Source organism: Magallana gigas, chromosome 6, assembly GCF_963853765.1.
Source record: "Magallana gigas chromosome 6, xbMagGiga1.1, whole genome shotgun sequence".
In the NCBI taxonomy this organism is placed as follows: domain Eukaryota; kingdom Metazoa; phylum Mollusca; class Bivalvia; order Ostreida; family Ostreidae; genus Magallana; species Magallana gigas.
The window spans coordinates 11665106-11687525 of NC_088858.1; the positions used below are offsets into that span (position 1 = coordinate 11665106).

Here is a 22420-nt window from a genome sequence, read left to right on the forward strand (position 1 = left end):
ATGATATCAAAAAAGAGATGCTAAAGCGAACATTGATTTACAAAGCACAATGAGAACTTCTTCACTAATCACTAGGTTCAAATGAGAAACCCATTGGTCTAAACAATCACCCCCCCCCCCCCCCCCCAAAAAAAAGAAACAAAGATCAAAACAGTTTATTAACTCTAAGAGCATTAAGAGGGCTGAATGGTCTTTGCCATTTCTATGCAATATCAATCTCCTTGAGAAGAAGAGCTCAATCTGCATATAAAAAATACATGCATAATTAAATATTCAAATATTAAAACTAAATTTTATAGAATCTTTTTTTTTTAGCCAAATAATAATTTATAGCTTTATAAATATCATATTTAATTTAAATAGATCTGAAGGGTAATTTGTTGACCTCCCAGTGTTCTTTATAAATAAACGTAAGAATGAAAAGCATCATTTTAAGAATTTAGACTTCATCCTAAAGGCACACATGAGATAGCTAGGATATTTACTGGGTATAACCAGGTATCAATTGTAATTAAATGCTATACTTATAAAAGTGGTTCAAGAGAAAAAAAAATGTAATGATTATGAAATGATGTATTGCTGCCATTATCCAGTATACCGAATGTTCTTTAATCATAGAATACAATTCTAAGTAAACTTTACATAGCCATTCCCTAAGGCTCAAACCAGTTTAGCATCTTCACAAACTTGCCAGCACAAATGGCCCTTTCCAGACACCATATGAATTAGGTCAAAATAAATAAATGTTGTGTTTGCGGTTCCCCAATTGAGCCTTAAATTTATGAGCCAACCCAAAATAATTTATTCACTTCTTGCACAAAAATCAAGTGCATCAACTCTGGAAGTATCTTACTACAGCAAAGATATTTGGCATTAAAGACAGTTGCTGTCAGAGTGCAATATTGGAAGGTAACATATCTTAATATAGGATTTTAAAAACAAACAATATAAAATTGTAGTTTGTGTTTGTTAAACTGTAATTCTCACTGAAAACTTCCATCACAATCTACCTAACAGACTAATCAGAGAGAAAGAAATGAACTCTGGTTTACCTCAATGTTAATTATTTTGTTGAAGTTATTGTAAATTGAAAACAATAAAAAATGTTGAAATAAAATAAAATGTTTTCCCTACCTACCTACCCCTTTTTTTTCAAAGGGTGGAATAGGAAACATACATTTGATCTATCTTGGCCTTATTGTCATGTTACAGAATGTTTACCCTCCCCCCCTTTTAGGAAAAAATTAATAAAACTGCAAACTGTTGCCTTTGTGATCAATATGGCATGTTTCTATGACATCTTTGCACTAGCCGATCAAAAAATAAGTGAGTAGGGGGTTGGGGAGAATTAATCTAAAGCATTCATTTGTACTTACAACCGAGTGCTCAAAGTACAAGGAAAATACAACTTGATTATCTAAGTATTACATGTATTTAGTTCTATATCATTCATATCCCCTGAGAAATCAATCACCTCAGAGGCCTCAAAAGACATCATATTGAACCATTCATCTCCACATAAGACAGTTGTCTCGGTGGGGAATATAAAAACATACGACTAACTCGGCTAGCTCAGTGTCTCGCTCACACATAGCCCTCATCTGGCCGAGTTTTCAAACTGACATCCCACTGACATGTATGACTCACAGTTCGGTTGGGTAAGGTGCACTTCTTAGTCCAGATATTTGCAAGCTCTGTGCTTGATATACACGTCAGGACTACAAAATTGAAGCTTAAGAAGGGTACACCATAAAGCGGAGCATCCCCTTACAAGAGAGAATGTGTTTAACAATAAGGAAAATTCTGAATCTGATTGCACATGGATCAATTTTGGAATTCATCGTGCGAGATCAATCTTATTGTAAATTATACACACACATCTTCTTTCCCACTTACTAACGAAAAAGTCTGTTACTAATCCAGAGTAAAAAAAAAAAAAACTGCAACAGATGATATGCATATAAAACACAATGCACTTCTGACTTCAGTTCACATGTACCAGGTATATTGTTACATAATACCTCAATATGAAAAAAAAAAAACCAGTTATGTCAATAAGAAGAGAGGGTACGATCACTGATATAAATAATTAGTTATATCCCTTGAATATAAGGGATTTCTGTAGAAAGCTACAATAATTGAAGCCTAAAACTCACCAGTCCCGTGCAATGGGTGCAGAATGTAGGCTTCAAGTAAGTGGTCTCATGGAACTCATGCTTAAAACTGTTCTGTAACACATGGCAATTAGCCTTGAAAAAGTAGGTCTTCATCTCTGCTTTGCTGATCATACCATCTCTGGTGAAAAAAGATTAAAATCAATTCTTATCTTGATATCTGATGACAATAATTACAACACAAATAAAGGGACATTGAATTTTATAAAATTTAATCCTCTATCATATGTAACATCTGATATTCAAGAAAAGTTAAGTTAATAAAAACCTTTTTAGCTACAGCTCAACTAGTCATACAATTCTTTCTGTAGAAAAAATGAATATGGCTTAAGTGTAAATTTCATGCCTATGTCTTCAAAGAGCAATTATTGAGCTTTCGGAAAATTATATTTCTTGTATTAAACTGGGAATGTGTAATGGTGTTTGATCCTTAGCAATGCTCTAAAATGGATAAAATATCAAGGATTTATTTGTTCATTTCTTAAAACATGTATTACTTTTGTGCTGAGTGTAGCAATGTTAAAGTGTTTATATTAAATATCTGGGAGTCAACAATGAATTTGGCTCAGTGGTATCACACAGAAAACATTACTTCATGCCTGATGGATATAGGTTCAACCCCCTGGTTTGACATGGAAAAGTTTAACACAAATCTCCATCTTTTATATACATACCAGTATAAGAAATGATGAATAAATAATTTTTTTTGGATCAGAACAATACCTCAAAAAATGATGAATAAATAATTTTTTTGGATCAGAACAATACCTCAAAAATTTACCATGCTGAGGGTTGGAGAGCCTTAGGAAACAATTCTCAATTTCAGAGTGACTTGCACTTACTGATCAGCATCCAAGACACAGAATGAATCAATGAATGGAAAATTCCCAGCAATGGCCTTGAACTCATCATGGGAGATAAATCCATCCTTGTCGTGATCATAATTCTTGAACACAGCCTGAAAAATCAAGTCAGTAGGCATTAGCAATAACATTGCGATCTTAAGACACTCATCTAAAACAAGCCTTAAATATAGTCACTTGTATTGAAAGTACATCAAAGCTGATCTTTATCATATAGAATACACAATTCAATTATGACAATGACCCTTAACAACTGCATGATTTTCTAGTCAACCCTTTATTAGAGATTCCTACATGTTTGTGCTACTTCATCCCTGGCCTGACATCTCCTTGACTTAAAAAAATCATAGATATAAAACAGCCATAGTTCTAGCACAAAAGTCCACCTCAAAATGGAACTTTAAGATTTATATAAGTAACAAAGTTCCATGTGAAACACTTAGATTCATACAAGTAAACATTTCTCTTGAGAATCAAGAATCTACAGATGAGTTACCTCGACCATATCGTGGACATGCTTGTTGATAGTGGTTGGATCAGGGGGGCTTACTCCTGCCAGCCACTCGGCAAACACCACGGCTGGCTTGGTTGGGGTGGACGGCTATAAATAAACAGAGGATTATCTGGGTCAGTGTTACAAACTATAATTGCGTTTTGTTTTCTCCTCTACAAGGACAATTGCTACAAGGACGTGTTTTGGTGATTAAGAAATCAATGTCTATACGTACTGCCTCACTGACTGATGACAAGGAATTCCTGGGTTCTCGGGCCAAGGACAGTTCATATATCTCGTCCTCCGTGTAGTGCAAATCAAGTGATAGCTAAAAAAAACCCAGTAAAATGCAAATGTAATCAATCACTTAGTGAAAGTCAAGTTCAATTCAGTTTATTTTCCAATCAAAAGGATAACCGGGGTACTTTAATTTTCATTAAATTCAATTTTTTAAAAATATACATATGCTGTGGTTTCAGAATATTCTTGGCCATCAATTTTCATTGATTTAGTGAAAATGATTGTTTCAAGAAAATGTAAAATCACAGTCATTGATCCTATAAATACCATATGTTATTAAATATTGCACTTCATTTTGCTGATCAACTCAACAACAAAATTCATGAGTATTGGTATTACGCAAATATTGATGAAACCACAGTAGGTCAAGCTATCTTATGCAAGATACGTTTGATGTGAAAAGCCTCTGTGCTGGACCTACCCTGAGTGTATTAACAAGATCCTGGTTGAACGAGAATGGAATAGCATCATGCATTTGGAGTTTGGTGAGCTCCTTAAGAGTCTGAGAGAGCTGTACCATTTTACGGAAATTAACCAAATTCCCCTCGACTTGATCGGGTAGGGCTGTGTGGAGTAGGATGAGATCTCTCAAATGAACAGCTCTGAAATGTATAAAGGTTCTCAACAGTTGAACATGTGAAGGGTTTCCAGTATGGAGATTATAAGAAAGGAAAGCGGAGTCTTTGACAAATCATGGTCAGACTATCGGAATAGTTTAGAGTTTTTCACAGAATATCCAACAAACAAGAAATAAATTGGTGTGGCCTTATTACTATAAATTCATTATGGCACTGCCAAGATCTAGAACCAGTCATTAAATTAATGCACTTTCCTAACTCTACCCCCCTGCTGCCACAATTAAAGGCACTGACTATAAATTGTATGTCTGACATTGTCGCCAACCATTTAACATTGAGCAGAAATGGAAATTACGGGCAAGTGCACATTATCTTTTTTGTCCCTTAATTCCCACATCCCCAGGAGTAGAGATAGAGAGTTTTGGGAACACTACCTAAACTATTATTATCTTATACATCGACATTGACACACCAATACATGTTCAGGCTCTGCGCCACCAACTGTCCTCTTCTAAACTCTCTGCCTCAAATCTGAGTTTTTACCTCCGACAAACTTATGCATTGTTCTTCTAAGGATGTAAATTGAAGGCTGTACATGTTGAGTAGTTTCAAAACGTTGGTGATGACAGGGACAGAAGTATTAGGGCTGGTATTTAAGATGGGAAAATTCTCACTAGAAGTTACCACACTCTTAGTCTTAAATGGTTTCTGGGCATTAAAATATCAATATTTTGTTCAACCATATCACATTGAACTCAAAATTAGCCTTGAAATCTTAAAAATCTAACTAGTGGGTATTGTTTTTTTATACAAAAAAACACATGTCTCCCCTTCTCCCCAAGGATTGTAATATGGGGCAAATTTAATAAGTGAAAAAGAATGAAGTCAGCTATATGTTAGATATCATCCATATATGATACAGTTTAGAAAATGAATTAACTTGAGACACAAGATTGGTCAAGGTCAAAAATTATGGAGGCGTGCACTCCTTCTCAATACCATCTACCTATGTTCCAAGTTTGAAGCCTTAATGTCAAAAGGTATCCAAGTTACCACCCAGACAAAATTTTATTATTTTTTCTTAATTTGACCTTGAGTAAAACAAGGTCAAGGTCAAATGTTTATCAATAGTACACCTCAGTGTATTATAATTGTTCTTTGTGTAAAGTTTGAAGTCCTTCTGTCAAAGAATATTCAGGAGGTGAACAATAAAGTTTTTTCTAATTTGACCTTGAAATGAAATTTTTAGGTCAAGGTCAAAAATTTTGGTAAGGTTGAACTGGACTATATACCATCTATGTATGATACAAGTTAAAAGATTGTATGATTAAGGAGTCTTGTGTTATGGTCCGGACTATATTTTTTATAAAACGCTTGACCTTGAAGATAATAGGTCAAGGTCAAAAATTTTGATGGCGTGCACTTCTTCTCAATACCATCTACCTATGTTCCAAGTTTGAAGTCTTAATGTCAAAAGGTATCTAAGTTACCACCCAGACAAAATTTAATTATTTTTTCTCAAGTTGACCTTGAGTAAAACAAGGTCAAGGTCAAATGTTTATCAATAGTACACCTCAGTGTATTATAATTGTTCTTTGTGTAAAGTTTGAAGTCCTTCTGTCAAAGAATATTTAGGAGGTGAACAATAAAGTTTTTTCTAATTTGACCTTGAAATGAAAGGTCAAAAATTTTGGTAAGGTTCAACTGGACTATATACCATCTATCTATGATACAAGTTAAAAGTTTGTATGTTTAAGGAATCTTGTGTTATAGTCCAAACTCTATTTTTTTTATAAAACGCTTGACCTTGAAAAAGAAAATAGGTCAAGGTCAAAAAATTTGGTGGCGTGCACTCCTTCTTAATACCATCTACCTATGTTCCAAGTTTGAAGTCTTAATGTCAAAGGGTATTTAAGTTACGGCTTGGACAAATTTGGATGAAGAAGAATAAGAAGAATAAGAAGAATATGAAGAATAAGAAGAATAAGAAGAATAAGAAGAAGAAGAATAAGAAAGTCGACAAAAACAATATGTCTCCCCTTTGAAAGGGGAGACATAATTAACCATCTGATACCGGTAATGAGTATTTTCAAACACAACAGCAATATATACCGCAGTGATGTCACACTGATGAGGGTCAACATTTTACAAAGCATAGAGATAGTAAATCAAGCTACACACTGCATTGACAGGTCCAATTACCAGGAACTACCATAAAATATGCAAATAACATCTGACACATTCTATGCATCATTATATATATAGATTTTTCCTGTGTCTTTATTTAATAATGACTTTCACACAAGATTGAGGAGATGTCAACTGGCAAAATCCAGCTGCGACATTCTTCTACTTGAGACATATACTTACAGTATAGGGATTTTGAACTCGGTTGGCTTGATTTGGTTGAAGACTTTACGATAGTTGCTGAAGTTGTTATTGGAGGACAGTAGGTCGGTGAACTCCATCAAAGTCTGTAACAGATAAAGACTGAATTAATATTACCCTTCGTGGCAGTAGGGACCTGAAATGGCAATTCAAAGCACAATGCAGGGATTAACTTGACGAAAACACCGTCAGAGTAGCTACTGCATGTTAACTACACTGCTGAATTTCACTATACAGCCAAGTGCATTTGATATTTTGGTGCAATCAATATATACGATATTAATTTTTATGTAAAAACTCATGGAAGTCACATCAGATCTGTGACAAAACACACCTATTTCAAAATTTACCACTTATTTTAGAATACATGTACCGGTGTTGGTGACTGAGGAGTTCAGATTTTTTTGCTTATCAGAAACTTTTTGTATCCAATTATCACTATGTGAAATTCTCTCTATCTACCACTTGAATTTTTTCAGACTAGCTCTAAAGTTTAGATAGAATCCCTTAACTTTTAGTTATCAATTAAGATATATTTGGTTCAATTTGAATTCCAAACCCCAGGATCATGAAGCAAACTTAAACTTAAGTCAACACATGTACACTGTCTTGATATCTCTTGATTGGAAACACTGACACAATTAAAATGCTATTAAGAGTGCCTTGATATAATTGTCATTTTATGATAAACAATTATTTTATAACTTAATGAAAATTTGACTTAAGTCTGAAATTGCTTCATGATCCTGAGGCCAGATCCTAATCTAGTTACAAAACTACGATATTTTTATTTAGTTTAATGAGGGCTGGATGATTGTGGTCTTTTTAAGGAAAATGCTCAAATCTTGGCTAAAATATTTGGATTTTTTTCTTCACTTAACATTAGTTTATGGTCAAAAATATTGCAAGTCAAAATTTAAGGTAGATCTGATGGTTAATTTGTTGACCACAAAGCCTCCTTAACTTAAAGATCCAAAATCCCTTCAAAACTTTTGTGTCTATATGTACTGAAGGGACTAGGGACTTTTGGTTAAATCCCTTACCTTCTGAGTATCACTTGGGATTTCTTGGTTTGTTTTGGACAGCCTTGCCAATGCACTGTGGGTTAATCCCCCAACAACAGACATCAAGGTGTTGAAGTTGTTCAGTAACCGAAGTTTCTAAGATAAAAAAACACAGCATAAAATCATTCTCAAAATACTACATCAAAACTGAAATATGGTATACAATGTCACTGAGACTAGAGATCATGGGCATATTCTAAAGCACTGCAAGAAGTCTATCTGCAAATATAACCATTGATACATTTTTTGAACTTTGAAACTTATATATTTAAGTTAGACGTTAACATTAATATAGGGTCAATGGCATAGGTAAATTTAGGTCAAACATCAAATGTCATGTCATCACTTTGAAGATAGTAATTAAATACTGTATGATCAAAAGTTTATTATAGAAATATCTATAGGGCCCAAGCACATGTAATCTGAATTCTTCACTTTTATAGACAAATTGGGAACCAATTCTTAAGATTGATGTACTATCTGACATTAAAGATACATTTATCCCAATACTTTATTGATTTGCAGAGTGTGGTTAGGAAAATATGGTAACCAGGTTTCACTTGCATGTATTGGTACATTGATTAATTAACTAATTTGAGCATTGATGAAAAAAGGTGTCCAAAATGATACTTTCATTTAAAATGTACTGTAAATGTATTATATTTTGAATGTCCAATATTTTGCTGAAAATTATTTTGCAACACATTAGCATGAATTTGAATAACCTGCTAGCGCATTTCTGAATGTAACAATTTTTCAACATGTTTGCCATTTAGCAATGATCTTGATTTAGCAGACGCAACATTCAGCCAAAAACGCTAAATAGAATTCACAGCAAAATTAAATACGTTTACAGTATATCAAACAAATATTATAACAATTCTTTTTCACAGTATTAAAAAATAGAAGTCCTATATCCTGTAAAAATGCTGATAAATTACTCTATTTAAAAACTGGTTACCATCATGGCAGCTAGTTGACATAATTGTCTACAGAACACAAGTTTTATGGCTTAAACTTGAGGCATGTTCTGTCACTGAACACACATACTGCCTGTCTACCCAGACCAAGTTAATGGTCTCTATAGCAAGTCAGCCAGCAGTGCTAACTATGGTTGTTGTATAGTTTGCCTGAGGATGAACCAAATCAACCAACATATGACTATGGCTACCCCAAGAAGTCAGAATGCTAACGGTGCCAGTCTTTTATATGAGAAGGAAGTTAATTACACTTCATTAACGACTGACGATGCCGACAATTTCACATTCTATATTCATAAAGGACCTTTGTTCCCATGTGTATAAAATAATGCCCTATAACATTTTTCTATTTTTAATGTATTTATAACAGTCTGCAACCACTGAACTGTAAAGCACTGATTTGTCCCAGATCAAGTGCAAAAGGGTTCCCCATTTCCAGCCTTGACTTAATCAACCACAACTTTCAATTTTAAAGAGCAACTTTCTTTTTTAATAGCCAAATTAATTACCGGTATAAAATAATCTTTTTCATTAACAAAAAACCCTCAGTAATCATTAATGAATTATTCCATTTTGTTCAATATCAGCAATTAAAATAGGGAAAGGGAGCCCTTTTAATAATCTTGAACAGTTTACAATAAATACAGTATAATGTTTAATTATTAAAAATTTAAATTTTCAGGACAAAAAAAAATCAAGTTATCTTACTATTCCAAATATTTATAAAAAGATTAATAGGTTATTTACAAATTAAATCAATGACATTATGGGCAACCTATGTCATAATCTTGACGAGAGTGTATCTAAATTCCATTAACCAAAGGTTTGCAAATTTAGATTAGCAAACAGTTAAAAATAGTGCTGTGACGACAATTTGCACAAACCTATCAAACGAAAGAATTTATTGATCAGGAAATTTCGCTTGATATTCAATTTTTTTCCAGGAGCAAAGACGCAGGTAGCATTTCACCTTTGAGTACCAGGAAGCCATGAAAATGTGCTGTTAAAACAAAGCCAATAATTCTAGCTATACGGGGAAAAAAAACACCCTAGAAGCATAAGATGTTATCTCCTAAATAATGTCAAGTATTACTATTAGTAGGAGAATTATTTACTCTGCTTTCAAAAATGTAACTGGATATATTGACTGTCTACTTCTACAAGATTTCACAATTATTTTCTTCAGAAATCTGGAACCTACAAAGAAGATAAGTGAATCTTACATGTAAAATATACTGTCTTTACCTTGGCAACGTTAACAAATTTGACAATAACGTCTGCTCTTTGCTGGGGGGTGGTTTTACTGAGCACCATACACTGGATCCACTGGGAGAGGCCATTAAATAGAGCTATGGACCGCTCCAACTTGGGGTTATCCTTAATGGACCCGGACATTGCATAGTTTTTGAAGTCTGTGAACTGAAACAATGTGAAAAAAAATTAACATGTTTAGTGTTTGGTATCCCCTTCGATTGTACATGTAATCTTGCAAATACTGTAGATTCCTAATTAAAGGTGAGGGAAAAATGTCTGCATAAAATTTTTAGAAAAACATCTCTTGGATTTTAAAATTTCAAATAGATCAATGTAAACTAAATGAAACTATGCTCAAAATTTGGCAATCGTAATTTGATGCAGAATGGCAGTGGAATCACAGAATTAAGTTCTCACAATAAAGAAGGAATCTACGGTCAGAGTTACTTGTAAAGGAAAATTATTCAATTCTGAAAAAAAAATCTCTTATATTTTTTAGGTAATAATATAGGCAACATATAATGTGTGATATGAATTTTGCATATAACGATACACATGATATCAGATGTGATGTACATGTACATTCTGTGTCATGAATAGATGACCTACATTTATTCTGCGGAATGCCTTGTATTCTAAATATGACAAATGTTCAGCTAATTCCATGGGCTCCAAGTGGTTGAACACCAGGGAAACCTTCCTATTGTGCTTGCTTGGTCTGACAGAAATTCTCCTCATCCAATCAAAAGTAGGACTGAAATCAAATGACAAGAATCTATAACATTCCTTTATCAATTTAAGTCTACAGAAGAAAAAAAAGATGAAAACATTAGGTATATAATGCTAGCCAGGGGTATGTTTAGCTCATTAGCTACTGAAGATGGCAGAAGCATAACAATTACTTCAGGTTTTGCATTCATTCTGTATGTGAGGTAATTAAGGTACTTTGTCCAAGTTATAAGAGAGATAACTCACAATCACTATGATAAATAACTATTAAACTGTGAAAAGGTGATTTCTGTGAAATTTTACCATGCTCAATACACATGCTGAAATTTTGTGAATTTCTAGTATTCTAGAATATCTAGAGCTTGAAATAAATATTCTATTTCAATGGGCACTTGTGTCTTCAACTAGGATTTTTACAGGTCAATTCATCAGATCAATGAGAAAACGATTTAAAATTATAAATATCTTGGTCAAAGGGCACAAAACACTATCTTCTCATTTGCAAAATATACTAGGCCCTGACCATTGGGCAATCAAATCAAATCTTTAAAATGTGATTTTAATTGGGGGGAGGGGGGTCTGGATAAATATCAAGAAAAATTTTATGATTGTGCAGGGGAAATAATGAACTTTACGTTTCAACAACAATTACTTGATGAAATATCAATGAAACAAATTCATTGGCTCTCTTCTTTTCAGAGGTCTTTTGAAGCACAACTTGATCCCCCTATTGGTTTTGAGTGACAGAGAAGATTATACATACACTTTAGACAAGTCCAGAAGCTGTTTACATGCTTCATTGCCTTCTGAGTGAGCAATGGATCTGAAGTTATTTATCACTGTCTTCAGTCTTACATCCAAGTCAAAATGGATGGGGTAATTGTCTATCCAAAACCTGAAAAAAGGAAAGGATGACATACAATGCACTAAATAACAAGAGGCCCATGGGCCACATCGCTTACCTCAGGAACAATAGTTATGATAAAATCAGCTTAATGGAGTCATAAAACAAATAATCTGGACAATGTACAATAATACATGTAGATCCTGTATAAATAAAATCCATTTTTCCCCCTGGATATTCTTATTTTTGTAATCATTAGTCCCTTTTCTAACAGGATGATTTTATAGTCATATCACATGTTGAGTATTGCAGTTCTCAAAGAACTTCTGAGAAGAAGATTTTTCAAGATTTACTCTATATATTCCTATGTAAAACTTTAACGTCCCCCCCCCCCCAAGTGGCCCCACCCTACCCCCAGGGATCATGATTTTCACAACCTTGAATCTACACTACCTAAGGATGCTTCCACATAAGTTTCAGCTTTCCTGGCTGATTAGTTTCTGAGAAGAAGATTTTTAAAGATTTACTCTATATATTCCTATGTAAAACTTCGAGCCCCCATTGTGGCCCCACCCTACCCCCGGGGATCATGATTTTCACAACCTTGAATCTACACTACCTAAGGATGCTTTCACACAAGTTTCAGCTTTCCTGGCTGATTAGTTTCTGAGAAGAGGATTTTTTAAAATTTACTCTATATATTCCTATGTAAAACTTCGAGCCCCCATTGTGGCCCCACCCTACCCCCGGGGGTCATGATTTTCACAACTTAGAATCTACACTACCTGAGGATGCTTCCACACAAGTTTCAGCTTTCCTGGCTAATTGGTTTCTGAGAAGATTTTTAAAGATTTACTCTATATATTCCTATGTAAAACTTCGAGTCATGAATTTCACAACTTTGAATCTACACTACCTGAGGATGCTTCCACACAAGTTTCAGCTTTCCTGGATTTATGGTTCTTGAGAAGAAGATTTTTGAAAATTTCATTAATTTCTAATTTCTCCCCTTGAAAATGGGTGTGACCCTTAATTTTCACAGCTCTGAATCCCCTTTGCCTAATGATGATTTGTGCCAAGTTTGGTTGAAATTGGCTCAGTAGTTCTTGAGAAGATGTTGAAAATATGAAAAGTTTACGGACAGACGGATGGACAACAGACAAAATGTGATCAGAATAGCTCACTTGAGCTTTCAGCTCAGTGAGCTAAAAAAAAGTTCAAATCTTAAGATTAATTGTTACATAATCATTAAAAAAAAAAGGTATGATGGTCTTTCGAAAAAGGTGTATATGATATTTGTTCAGCATTGCTTAGATTACACCACTGAGTTGGCTGCATGCAGCTTATTTTTAAATCATCTTGCATTTCACTCAATCGCTATAGCTAAAGTAAATTGGATTTTTTAATTTGTTTCCAGTACATTAGAATAAGGCCGTCATAGATTGTCCATCCTTCCGCACTGAGTTGACGTACCATTCATACAGTGAAGTACTAAGGTGACAAAAATCAATGACTTTATCAGTTTACATCATGATTTACAGAAATAACTCCATCCCTTTTGTATAAGTAGGATACTCAATTTTCTGACACACACATATGCAGTGAAAGTATTCATGAATTACTGTACTAACTGCAGTAATTGTATATGGATTTTGCTTTCAATGTGAAATACTGTAATGTTTTCCTTACTCGTTGAACCCTAATTTTCAGGATTTCATAGCCAAGTCAATACATTAAATCAATTGTTCATCCTAATAGAAATATGGCAACAGTTGTAAATAGAGGGACTATAGTACAAAAGTTTATGTATCATCACAACTGTAAAATTTACTAATGAAGTCAACAAAAACTTTCATACAATATGCCAGAAAGTACAAATCAAAAACTGTTGATTCTGGCTTCTCATCAAAATTTCTTCATAAGTCATAAACAGGAAAAGGAAAAGTTTTGATGCATACTCAATTTTTTATTTTATACAGGCTCAGGTGACACTCATAAACATGTCAGATTGCAATTAAAATAAATGTTAAATATAACAAAAACAAACCTCGCCAACACTGGGTTTCTATTTCAGTAATTTACAAACTGATTTAAAATGTACTATCTTTCTAGTACCGGTACATTACTTTTAGCATCCAGAAACTTGCTTCAATGGCTTTGGTTGAAAATTTTATTTTTTACCTACAGTATTTGTTATGTTTTATCTGTGCTTCAAATGCACAGAGTTTTACAAATTTTATGAGGTACTACTTCGGTACCTGAAATAGCAAGATATTTCTACAACCTCACATTTCTTCTCGTAAAACTACATTTAAAAGGATTCCATTAATTTTTTACAAAACCATGGGTTTTCAGTCCAAACAAGTTGAAATTGATTCTGGCATCAAAACATTACACTGGCACAGCAACTAGAGGATATAAATATTGCTGATATCTCTAATCCCAAAACTGAATTGCTGTTAAGGTGGAATGGGACATCTGTCAATATTAATATTAATTACCGGTGAAGTACATTATAATTGAAACAATTTCACCGATTTAGAATTTTCAAATTTTACAATATTTCACCCCAAAAAATATGTTTTAAAAATTTGCGGAAAGGTAAAAAATTTAAAATCCCCAGCGGGATTCGAACTCATGACTTACAGATTCATAGTGAAACCTCTAACCCACTGTGCTTCACTTCTAGGTGACAATTACGGGAAAGAAACTATTCATAAAATTAAAATTGATGTCATTGTTTATATATAGGTGTCCCATACCACCTTAATGAAATGGACAGGCTGACAATGAAATCTACAATAAGATAATCATACATACAAGTTCAAAATTACCGTTACTGCTTGTCTGTAAAAAGCACCATTTAGTGTACTTATTACAAAAGTATTCATGGTACCATTGACTGCACCTGTCATTTCTAGGTGGATAATGATAAGTAAACCCATCTACACCTAATGATATTTAGTTTGAAATATTGACCCTGTAGAAAGAGTTGAACTAACTATATAAAATTTGAGTACATTTTCCAGAATTCAATGATGCAGAATTTATCCTCTTTATTTTTTAGCCATTAATGACAAAGGATGACTCAAATTGAAACAAATCTCAATATTCCTAAATTTAAGGCAACCTTACAGGAAGTTTACTGTAAATTCCTAATTAAATGTGAGGAATGAATATCCGCGTAAAATCGCGAGAAGTCCGTCTCGCGAATTCTAAAATCTTGCTTTTAATTTTGGGACACATGTAAACTACATCAAACTATGATAAAATTTTGGCATTCGCGATTTGATGGTAAATTGTTGAATCGCAGAATTAAGTACTCGCATAAAATAAGGAATCTACAGTATTGACCATTGGTCCTGAATTCCTCTAAAAATGTTTAAGCATTGATTGTAGACAGAAGAAAACTGTATGAAGAATAGAGCCAATCTTTAGTAGCAGCTATTATTCTGCACCATTATAAAATGCCAAAGGGAAAGGGACAGTTTAAACCTGGGCATATACCCATCATCATGTGTTGGAGGCACCCACCTGACAGCGTGGCAGATACGACACTTGTACTTGTGTATCTCACAGTCTTCATTGGCCGGGATGTGCTGACAGTCCGCCTTTGTACATAGGATCATCTCGTCACTGGACTGATATCTGTTGTGAGCTTAAGGAACTTTGTTCATCTTATGGATATACAGTTTTAATGATGCCTTGACAATACACAAAGTCTCCAATATGTTCTATTATACAGTAGCAAGCTACATGCAAGTTCTGTAGACTAAATGCACCCACCTTTATTACATCTTATGAGATATTAAACTGAATAGAACTGAAAGCAGAAGTAAAAAAATATGCTTGTACATACACTGTTTTGCAACTATGACATACCTAGATATGACAACAGAGGTTAACAAAAGTTCAATTAAAGCTCAATATATGTGCACTGAATTGAAAGTTCCAATCGTGATTAGGTGGGGGTGTTATAGGTTTAATTCAGTAATTGCTCTAAAGTCCTAATTGTAAGTAATTGCCTTCACTTGTGCGGATACTGAGGCAGCTTGGGAGTCAATCCGAAGTTGTATTGATCGGATGGAAGCAATCTCATTGCTGTGGACTCTTGCTACACAGAGATTAATACTGTCACATCAAATTATAGCTCAGCAAGACTGAAGGCAAAAACTTCACAACATGACAACCTCTTATAATGCAGTCATACATGTTCTACTGCAAAACAAGAAATAGTGATTGTGTTTTGCAGTGTTTTTAAAATTGGGGACAATATCACATCATTAGTTTGATAAAAGAGAGAGAGAGAGAGATTTATACATGTAGTAGTTGTTTTTTTTTTAAATTGCTTATTTTTTTTATAATAATTTTCTTTGAATACAAAAAAAAAATGATTGCTAAACAAATCATGCAGTGTTATAAAAAAAATTGTATAATTAATTGTGTGTGTATGATGAATTGTGTTGCAAGTGGCATCAAACATTCTATCATTGAAAAATAACAACTAACAGACGATATATTCTAGCTAGTATTCTTAAAATTCAAGTATCAGAAAACTAAACAAAAATCTACAATTGATTTAGAATCAACAAAATTATAACAGATAGACAAACTTGTTTTGGTGTCATCAAACACAATATCTGTCAGATGATTTTAAAAAACCATTAATTTGATAAATATTCGGTAAAACTGCACAATTGTGTCACTTCTCTAAATAGAGTTTGGCTGAAAAAGAAGCATAGATCGCTGATACTGTAAAAGCCCTCATTAATCAATCCACTAGGAAATATGATGTCTTGAGGGTTGTCTGACTGAATGTAGGTCACACAGTCAGTGGGTCACGGAGGAAGGGCCTACTAATGAGGTTGTCTCAGCTCTGTCTGACATTACACTATCATACCAAGGATCTAGCAGGGAAGTGAACATATCCCCCCAAACTTCAAAAGAACATTTCAGTTCCATTGTTCAATGCTATATAGAAGTCTATAAGCACTGAGGATAGTGTGATAGGCATGTTTTATGGGCTGTTACAGAGGCAGGCTGTGTCAATGGCAACAGCCTGCAGGGTACCCGGAACACTGTAAAACCATTTTAAAACTAGGCTTATGTTTCAAGGATACAAGTCAATGAAAGCATTGGCTAGCTGCTCCGATGGCATGAACCACTGGTGCATTAGGAACAAAACACTGGGGAAATCACTTCCCCCTACTAGTCGTCCATCTGGTTCTGTTAAAAAATAAAGAAAACATAAATACAAACTAAAAATCATCTTTGCTAGGAAAGGGTCTCCGATACACTTCACTTCTTATATATGAAAAGAGTAGTGTATTGGCTAGCGAAGATGTTTAAAAATGAATATACGATACACATAATATAAAAATACAGTGGACTCAGAGTACTGAAAGGTTGAATAATAGGAAATCACTGTTTAGGGGAGATTTTTTTTACAGTTCATGACAAGAAGATCCATAAATTATACATTATTAGTAGGAATGGACAAAAAACATTTACTGAAAATAATTTAACTTTTGTTTCAACCTGAAATTTATAAACAAACTTATTTACCGTTAAATCGCGTAACGTATGTTGCCTTTGTCATATAAAATGATGGGCCTGCTAAACTATCAAATCATATGACAATATACGGTACATTTCAAATTTGTACAATTTGTCATCATGACAGATGAGAACAAATTGTCTCATTATCTGAACTAATGGTAGGAAACTGAATTATCACAACCTCATTTAGTTATCTAAATTCATTTACCTATATGACAGATTTTTCTCTTCCCAGTTTATAAAGCATAGACAATCCCAATACAAATGTTATAACATAGGTATAGGTTAAATCTATTCATTATAAATGCAATTAATACTTTTGCAAAAATATATAAGAATGAGGAACAATCAGTGACTGTATGTTGTTTTTAGCACAGCGATAATGTGAGCATTGAAAAAATTTTATTCTGCACTATCACACAGTATATTAATTTCTCATTAATTATGAAATAATCTTTGATTACATAATTCTGAGTAAAATATTTCATGTTGGTTTTGAAAATGCATGTTTAATAATACTGAACCCTTTATTTGCTTGATGATTGTAAAAACACTTTGACAAAATGTGTTGTACATACAGCACTGTATCTACTGGTATGACAACTTTATCAGCTTTCGATCATTTTTTAAATGAGAATCAAACTAGAAGGTATGAATACTACAGCCTGTAGGCTATAGGTTTGGAATGTTTGGTAGGCTGTGTGGTCAACAAAATGACCCATTAGATCTACCTTTAATTGTTAAAAGAATTATTTGTTTAGCTATAAACTATAATATTGTTAAAAGAAATTCCACATAATAAGCTCTAAAATATGAATGCTTTCCTACAGCATTATTCAGAGCTCTCCCTCTTAAAGAGATTCATGTGGTCTAAAAGTTGCCATGGCCATTCCGCCCTCTTAAACTGACACTCAATCTCTCAGACCATGCACCAACCTATGCTCTGTATAACTAGCTGGACAAGGTTTTCTTTGGTGGCCGCCCGAACTGTTACCCCTGGCAACACAGGTTTTTCCTCTGTCATGTGACTCAGGCTGCTCTCGGAGGAGCCTGTGGAGGATTGTGAGACAAGGCGATTGTCGTGGACCTGCAGTCTGGAATAGGGTGTGGGTGAGGAAGGGGGCACAGGAATGGAATCTGTGAAGAAACAGAAATCATATTTAGTTTTACTAAGTATGTTATTGCAGAAATACCGGTAGTTCTGTTTTTTATGGAAAAAAAAAGGGAAAGAGTGGATCAAAATTTATAAATTGTATCCAACCCCATGGTCTCTGGCAAAAGATGTTCAAATCAAATCAAACATAAAGATTTGCTTCTCATCTCAAATAAAATTGCATGCTTTTACAATGGTGGCAAAACTAATAACTAAGGGAGATAACCCACTCATTTCATAATTTGAAAAAAGAAGAGATGTGAATCATATCCCTTCTCTACTAAATATAATTACTCGGTAAGTATTAAAAACTTCCTCTTATGTGAATAAAACAGGCCTTTTTACAAATTCTCAAATTAACAAATCCAAAAATTGCATTGAGTGTTGACCTTTTGTAAAACTTGTACTCAAATATTTATCTATAATCTAACCTTTTAAATACAAGTGGTACAGTAATCAAAAAATCTTCAAAAATGTAATGACCAAATCAAATACATACTACTATGGTAAGTTAGTGGTAAAAAAAACCCCCCAAATCTAGGGGCATTTGTTAAAGTCAGATTTTTTTTAAGACAAACATTCACACTTTCAAAGTTAGTTTCATGATAAAGATGTTAAAATCCATGTTTATAAATTTTGACAACCTAACACATGTACTTGTATTCTTAAGTAATCAAATCCTCTCTTTATAACGATTTGAAGAAGTGTTGAAATCCCAACTCTCCCTGAGCATATAACTAGTCTGCTCTGAATCTGTGCTGCATCGGGACTAGATTGAATTGTACATCAGCAGAAGAGGGCACTGATCTAATTTACTGATAGATGACAGTCAGCAGGAAGGTGCTGTAAGGAACTGTCAAAAGAACCCAGAAAAACCAGAATGACAGGGAAAGAATGTCAATGCTAACAGTCCCCCAAGAATCCTGGGAATGGCACTGTCTAAAACAAAGTCCTGGAATACTAGAAATATCTGGAATTGCCTGCATTTTCATTTTTTTTTTAAATCAAGTCTATACAACAGTATGCATGGATCTGGAATGGCCTACATGCTTCTCTGCATATTTTCAACCTTCTTTTTTTAATCAAGTCTATAAATCAGAATGCATGGACTTTGTAGCTTATATATAAGATGGAACTTTCCAATCCAAAACTGTTGAATGAATTCATATAGTGCAATCTGTGGCCAAAAAAACTGTTTGCTACCCATTGACATTGCTGCAACTTTATAGTCATCTAGTGTTGATAGTACTTACACACATCAAAACTAGAGCGACATTTTAAGCTATTTTAAGTTCAACCATTTTCCTATGTTTCTGCAGAGATTAAAGCAAAATGCATTCATTTCTACCTTTTGCATCAAGCTTGATTGCTTCCTCCTTCGCTCTGTAAGTAACTCTTCCAGAGTGCATGCTATCCTGGCTTGCAAAGACGAGGCATATTCTATTGCATGAATGGAAATCAACAAGGAACTGCTAGTCCATTGATAAAACATATGCAAATTTTAACCCTCAGAAACAAAAGCAGCATGCATATTGATAAGGCAAAACAGGAAACTTAATAAGGAAATGCTGTCCTAAACAAGTGTCCCCAATTTACAAATAATTCCACGTCATGTGTCCTTGTGCAATACAAAAAGGGAAGCTTGGCAGACAAATACTTTACTGGAGAAGCTTAAGGTATATAAGGTTGACAAACTGTTCCAGTAAACTTGGAGTTTTTCAAATGCATACATGGAATGAAATAAAAGTTAACACAGCATAAGATTAAGAGGTAGTTCACTTTTGTAAGATAGGAAATAATTGCCAAATACATACCGATACATGTAATCAAAATCTTATGAGATTTAAATTTGAATAGACATGACATTTTTTTAGCATTTGAAAAACTGATAAATGGTAATTAAATCTGCTGTGTTTCAATCAAAAAAGTTGTCAGTGCTTATAGTTTAATTCCCTGTTACCTGCTACCTTATTAGCAAATACACATATGTACATATATTTGATTCATGAAAGATTAATACAATATGCATAATCAGTGTACATGTATCTAATATATGACAAGCATGGTGTGATAGAGGAATAAGATCAGAGGTTTGTACATGTAGAATCAGAGAGAAATTTTAGGTCACATGCAGCATTTAACAAAATATGTGGCATCAATTAAACAATATTTTTATTAGTAAATTATTGCAAAAACCAAAAGTTATTTTGAGTCCTATTCTGCATCAAACATTTTTTTAAAGGGAAAAGGGCAGAATTGAAGGTCATATGCTGCATTTTTATAACGTTACACATTCATTCAAACAAAATTTGAAGGCCAAAAGCCATTTTAGGCTAGGTGCAGCATTGGAATTTCTGTTATGCTTGGCATAAAAAAAGGATTTGCATGTTGCATCTTCAAAAGTTTAAGGTGTATATACCAAAAGTTTAAATGAGAACAGTAACATTGGTAATTTTAAAAGTGATTTGGGAAGTCAGTGTTTATACAAGCTACTCATGAAGATCTAGCATATAAAAAAGGGTGAAACTCAATTGACAGGTGTAATCTTTCTATCGTATTGAATGGGGTATCATCTAAACAGTGTTTTGTGGTAAAATCAGACCGTCCAGATCCGGAACGCGGAATTCCAGATAAATGGGACAAAATAGCACATAAAAAAATCTGTTCCAAAATAAAATCATCCGTAAATTGAAGCGTCCAGATATCTGGTGTCCAGATATCTGAGGCCCCACTGTATATCATATTATCATCTACCATGTTCAGTGTCAATCAGAAATTGTGTATATATTTTAGTATTACAACCATATATTCATTTTATTTTCATAAATGCCTATAGTGGGTGTTTCTTTGTTTCAAGGGACCCTTATGTTCAAATCACCAGTTTTTCTATGAACTTGTTTTTACTGTATGCTACATTAGTGACTGTAATTTCAATGAACACTACGACAGAATATGACACACACAGAGAAAGCAATTAAGTTTCTTCATACTTGAAATACAAGTACAGTATCACATTCTAGCACTTATTTCAAGACATATCAAGTGTCAGTGGACTATCTACACACCCAGCACAGTGCTGTTTTCTCATATCTAACAATGGACTCAGATATCTGTCATCAACAAATAAGTGTTGCCATACATTTATCAAAATAAATCATCTGGTTCATTTGAAAAAATAAACCAAAATAAAAACTCATACCAATTTATGATGCCCTGCAATGTTCAACAAAGATGACTCATTTGATTATTATATTTCTGTCATTTCCCCCCTGATAATATGACTAAACAGGTATCTACTGCATCTCATGGGGGACATAGGGCGGCCCTAATTATCTACAAGGGACTTATTGGGAAGTGATATCAATTGTCTTTTTTAATAACTAAAATTAAATAATATTACTCTTCCTAGCCATTATGCTCATGCAGCCATATTCTAAAAAAAAAAAGACCAATTTTTCCCTTTATTACATATGTACTCAAATTGTTCAGGTATGTACCAGTGCACTAGTTTAAGCTAATCCAATAATGACGGTTGTGAGCAAGTATGACAAAAATAAATGTGGTTGGGGTGATAATAACTGTATATCATTTACCGGTATATTATTATGTATATTATTTACAGTATTGAGATAATAATTATAACATAGCATCATTTAACAGGTTGCTAATGGATTATGACATTTCACTTGTAGATTGACATACAAATGTACTTCAACACTGCTTTATAGGTCATGTAAATATTTACAAGTGGGTTTAATGAAATTCAATGTTAAAAAAAGGAAAAACACTAAAGTTTGCGATATGGTAAAACTACAATTTAAGTGGTAACATAACATGAACTTACAAATCAAAGTATTGAGAGTACTGATATTTCGAAATCAAAGTTTCTAATTTCATTGACAAAATAGTCATTAATCAAACATAAAAGATTTCAGTCAAGTGATGATGACCTCTGTTAACTGACCATACCCTATATGAGGAGAGAATAGGTTCATGTGCTACCTTTGCATATCTATATAGGTAACAATGGATAAGTAATCC

General features: G+C 33.6%; 1 protein-coding gene across 7 annotated transcripts in view; it reads right to left on the minus strand.

Annotated features, from left to right (window-relative positions):
• The window catches only part of LOC105317808 (ras guanyl-releasing protein 3), a 49790-nt gene that overhangs the window by 8486 nt on the left and 18884 nt on the right, over window positions 1–22420 (minus strand). For 5 of the 7 annotated variants that reach the window (XM_066088622.1, XM_034468179.2, XM_034468180.2 and 2 more), the window contains exons 3-15: window positions 18163–18363; window positions 16788–16893; window positions 15202–15315; window positions 11587–11718; window positions 10704–10848; window positions 10086–10259; window positions 7840–7956; window positions 6779–6882; window positions 4252–4432; window positions 3766–3858; window positions 3534–3638; window positions 3017–3132; window positions 2157–2295 (exon numbers count right to left, since the gene is read on the minus strand). In XM_066088622.1, coding sequence (XP_065944694.1) covers window positions 2157–2295; window positions 3017–3132; window positions 3534–3638; window positions 3766–3858; window positions 4252–4432; window positions 6779–6882; window positions 7840–7956; window positions 10086–10259; window positions 10704–10848; window positions 11587–11718; window positions 15202–15315; window positions 16788–16893; window positions 18163–18363 — 1727 coding nt within the window. Of the gene's footprint in view, window positions 1–2156; window positions 2296–3016; window positions 3133–3533; window positions 3639–3765; window positions 3859–4251; window positions 4433–6778; window positions 6883–7839; window positions 7957–10085; window positions 10260–10703; window positions 10849–11586; window positions 11719–15201; window positions 15316–16787; window positions 16894–18162; window positions 18364–19727; window positions 19863–22420 lie in introns of those variants that run through there. The other 2 variants (XM_020063016.3, XM_020063027.3) reach the window with 1 other exon arrangement.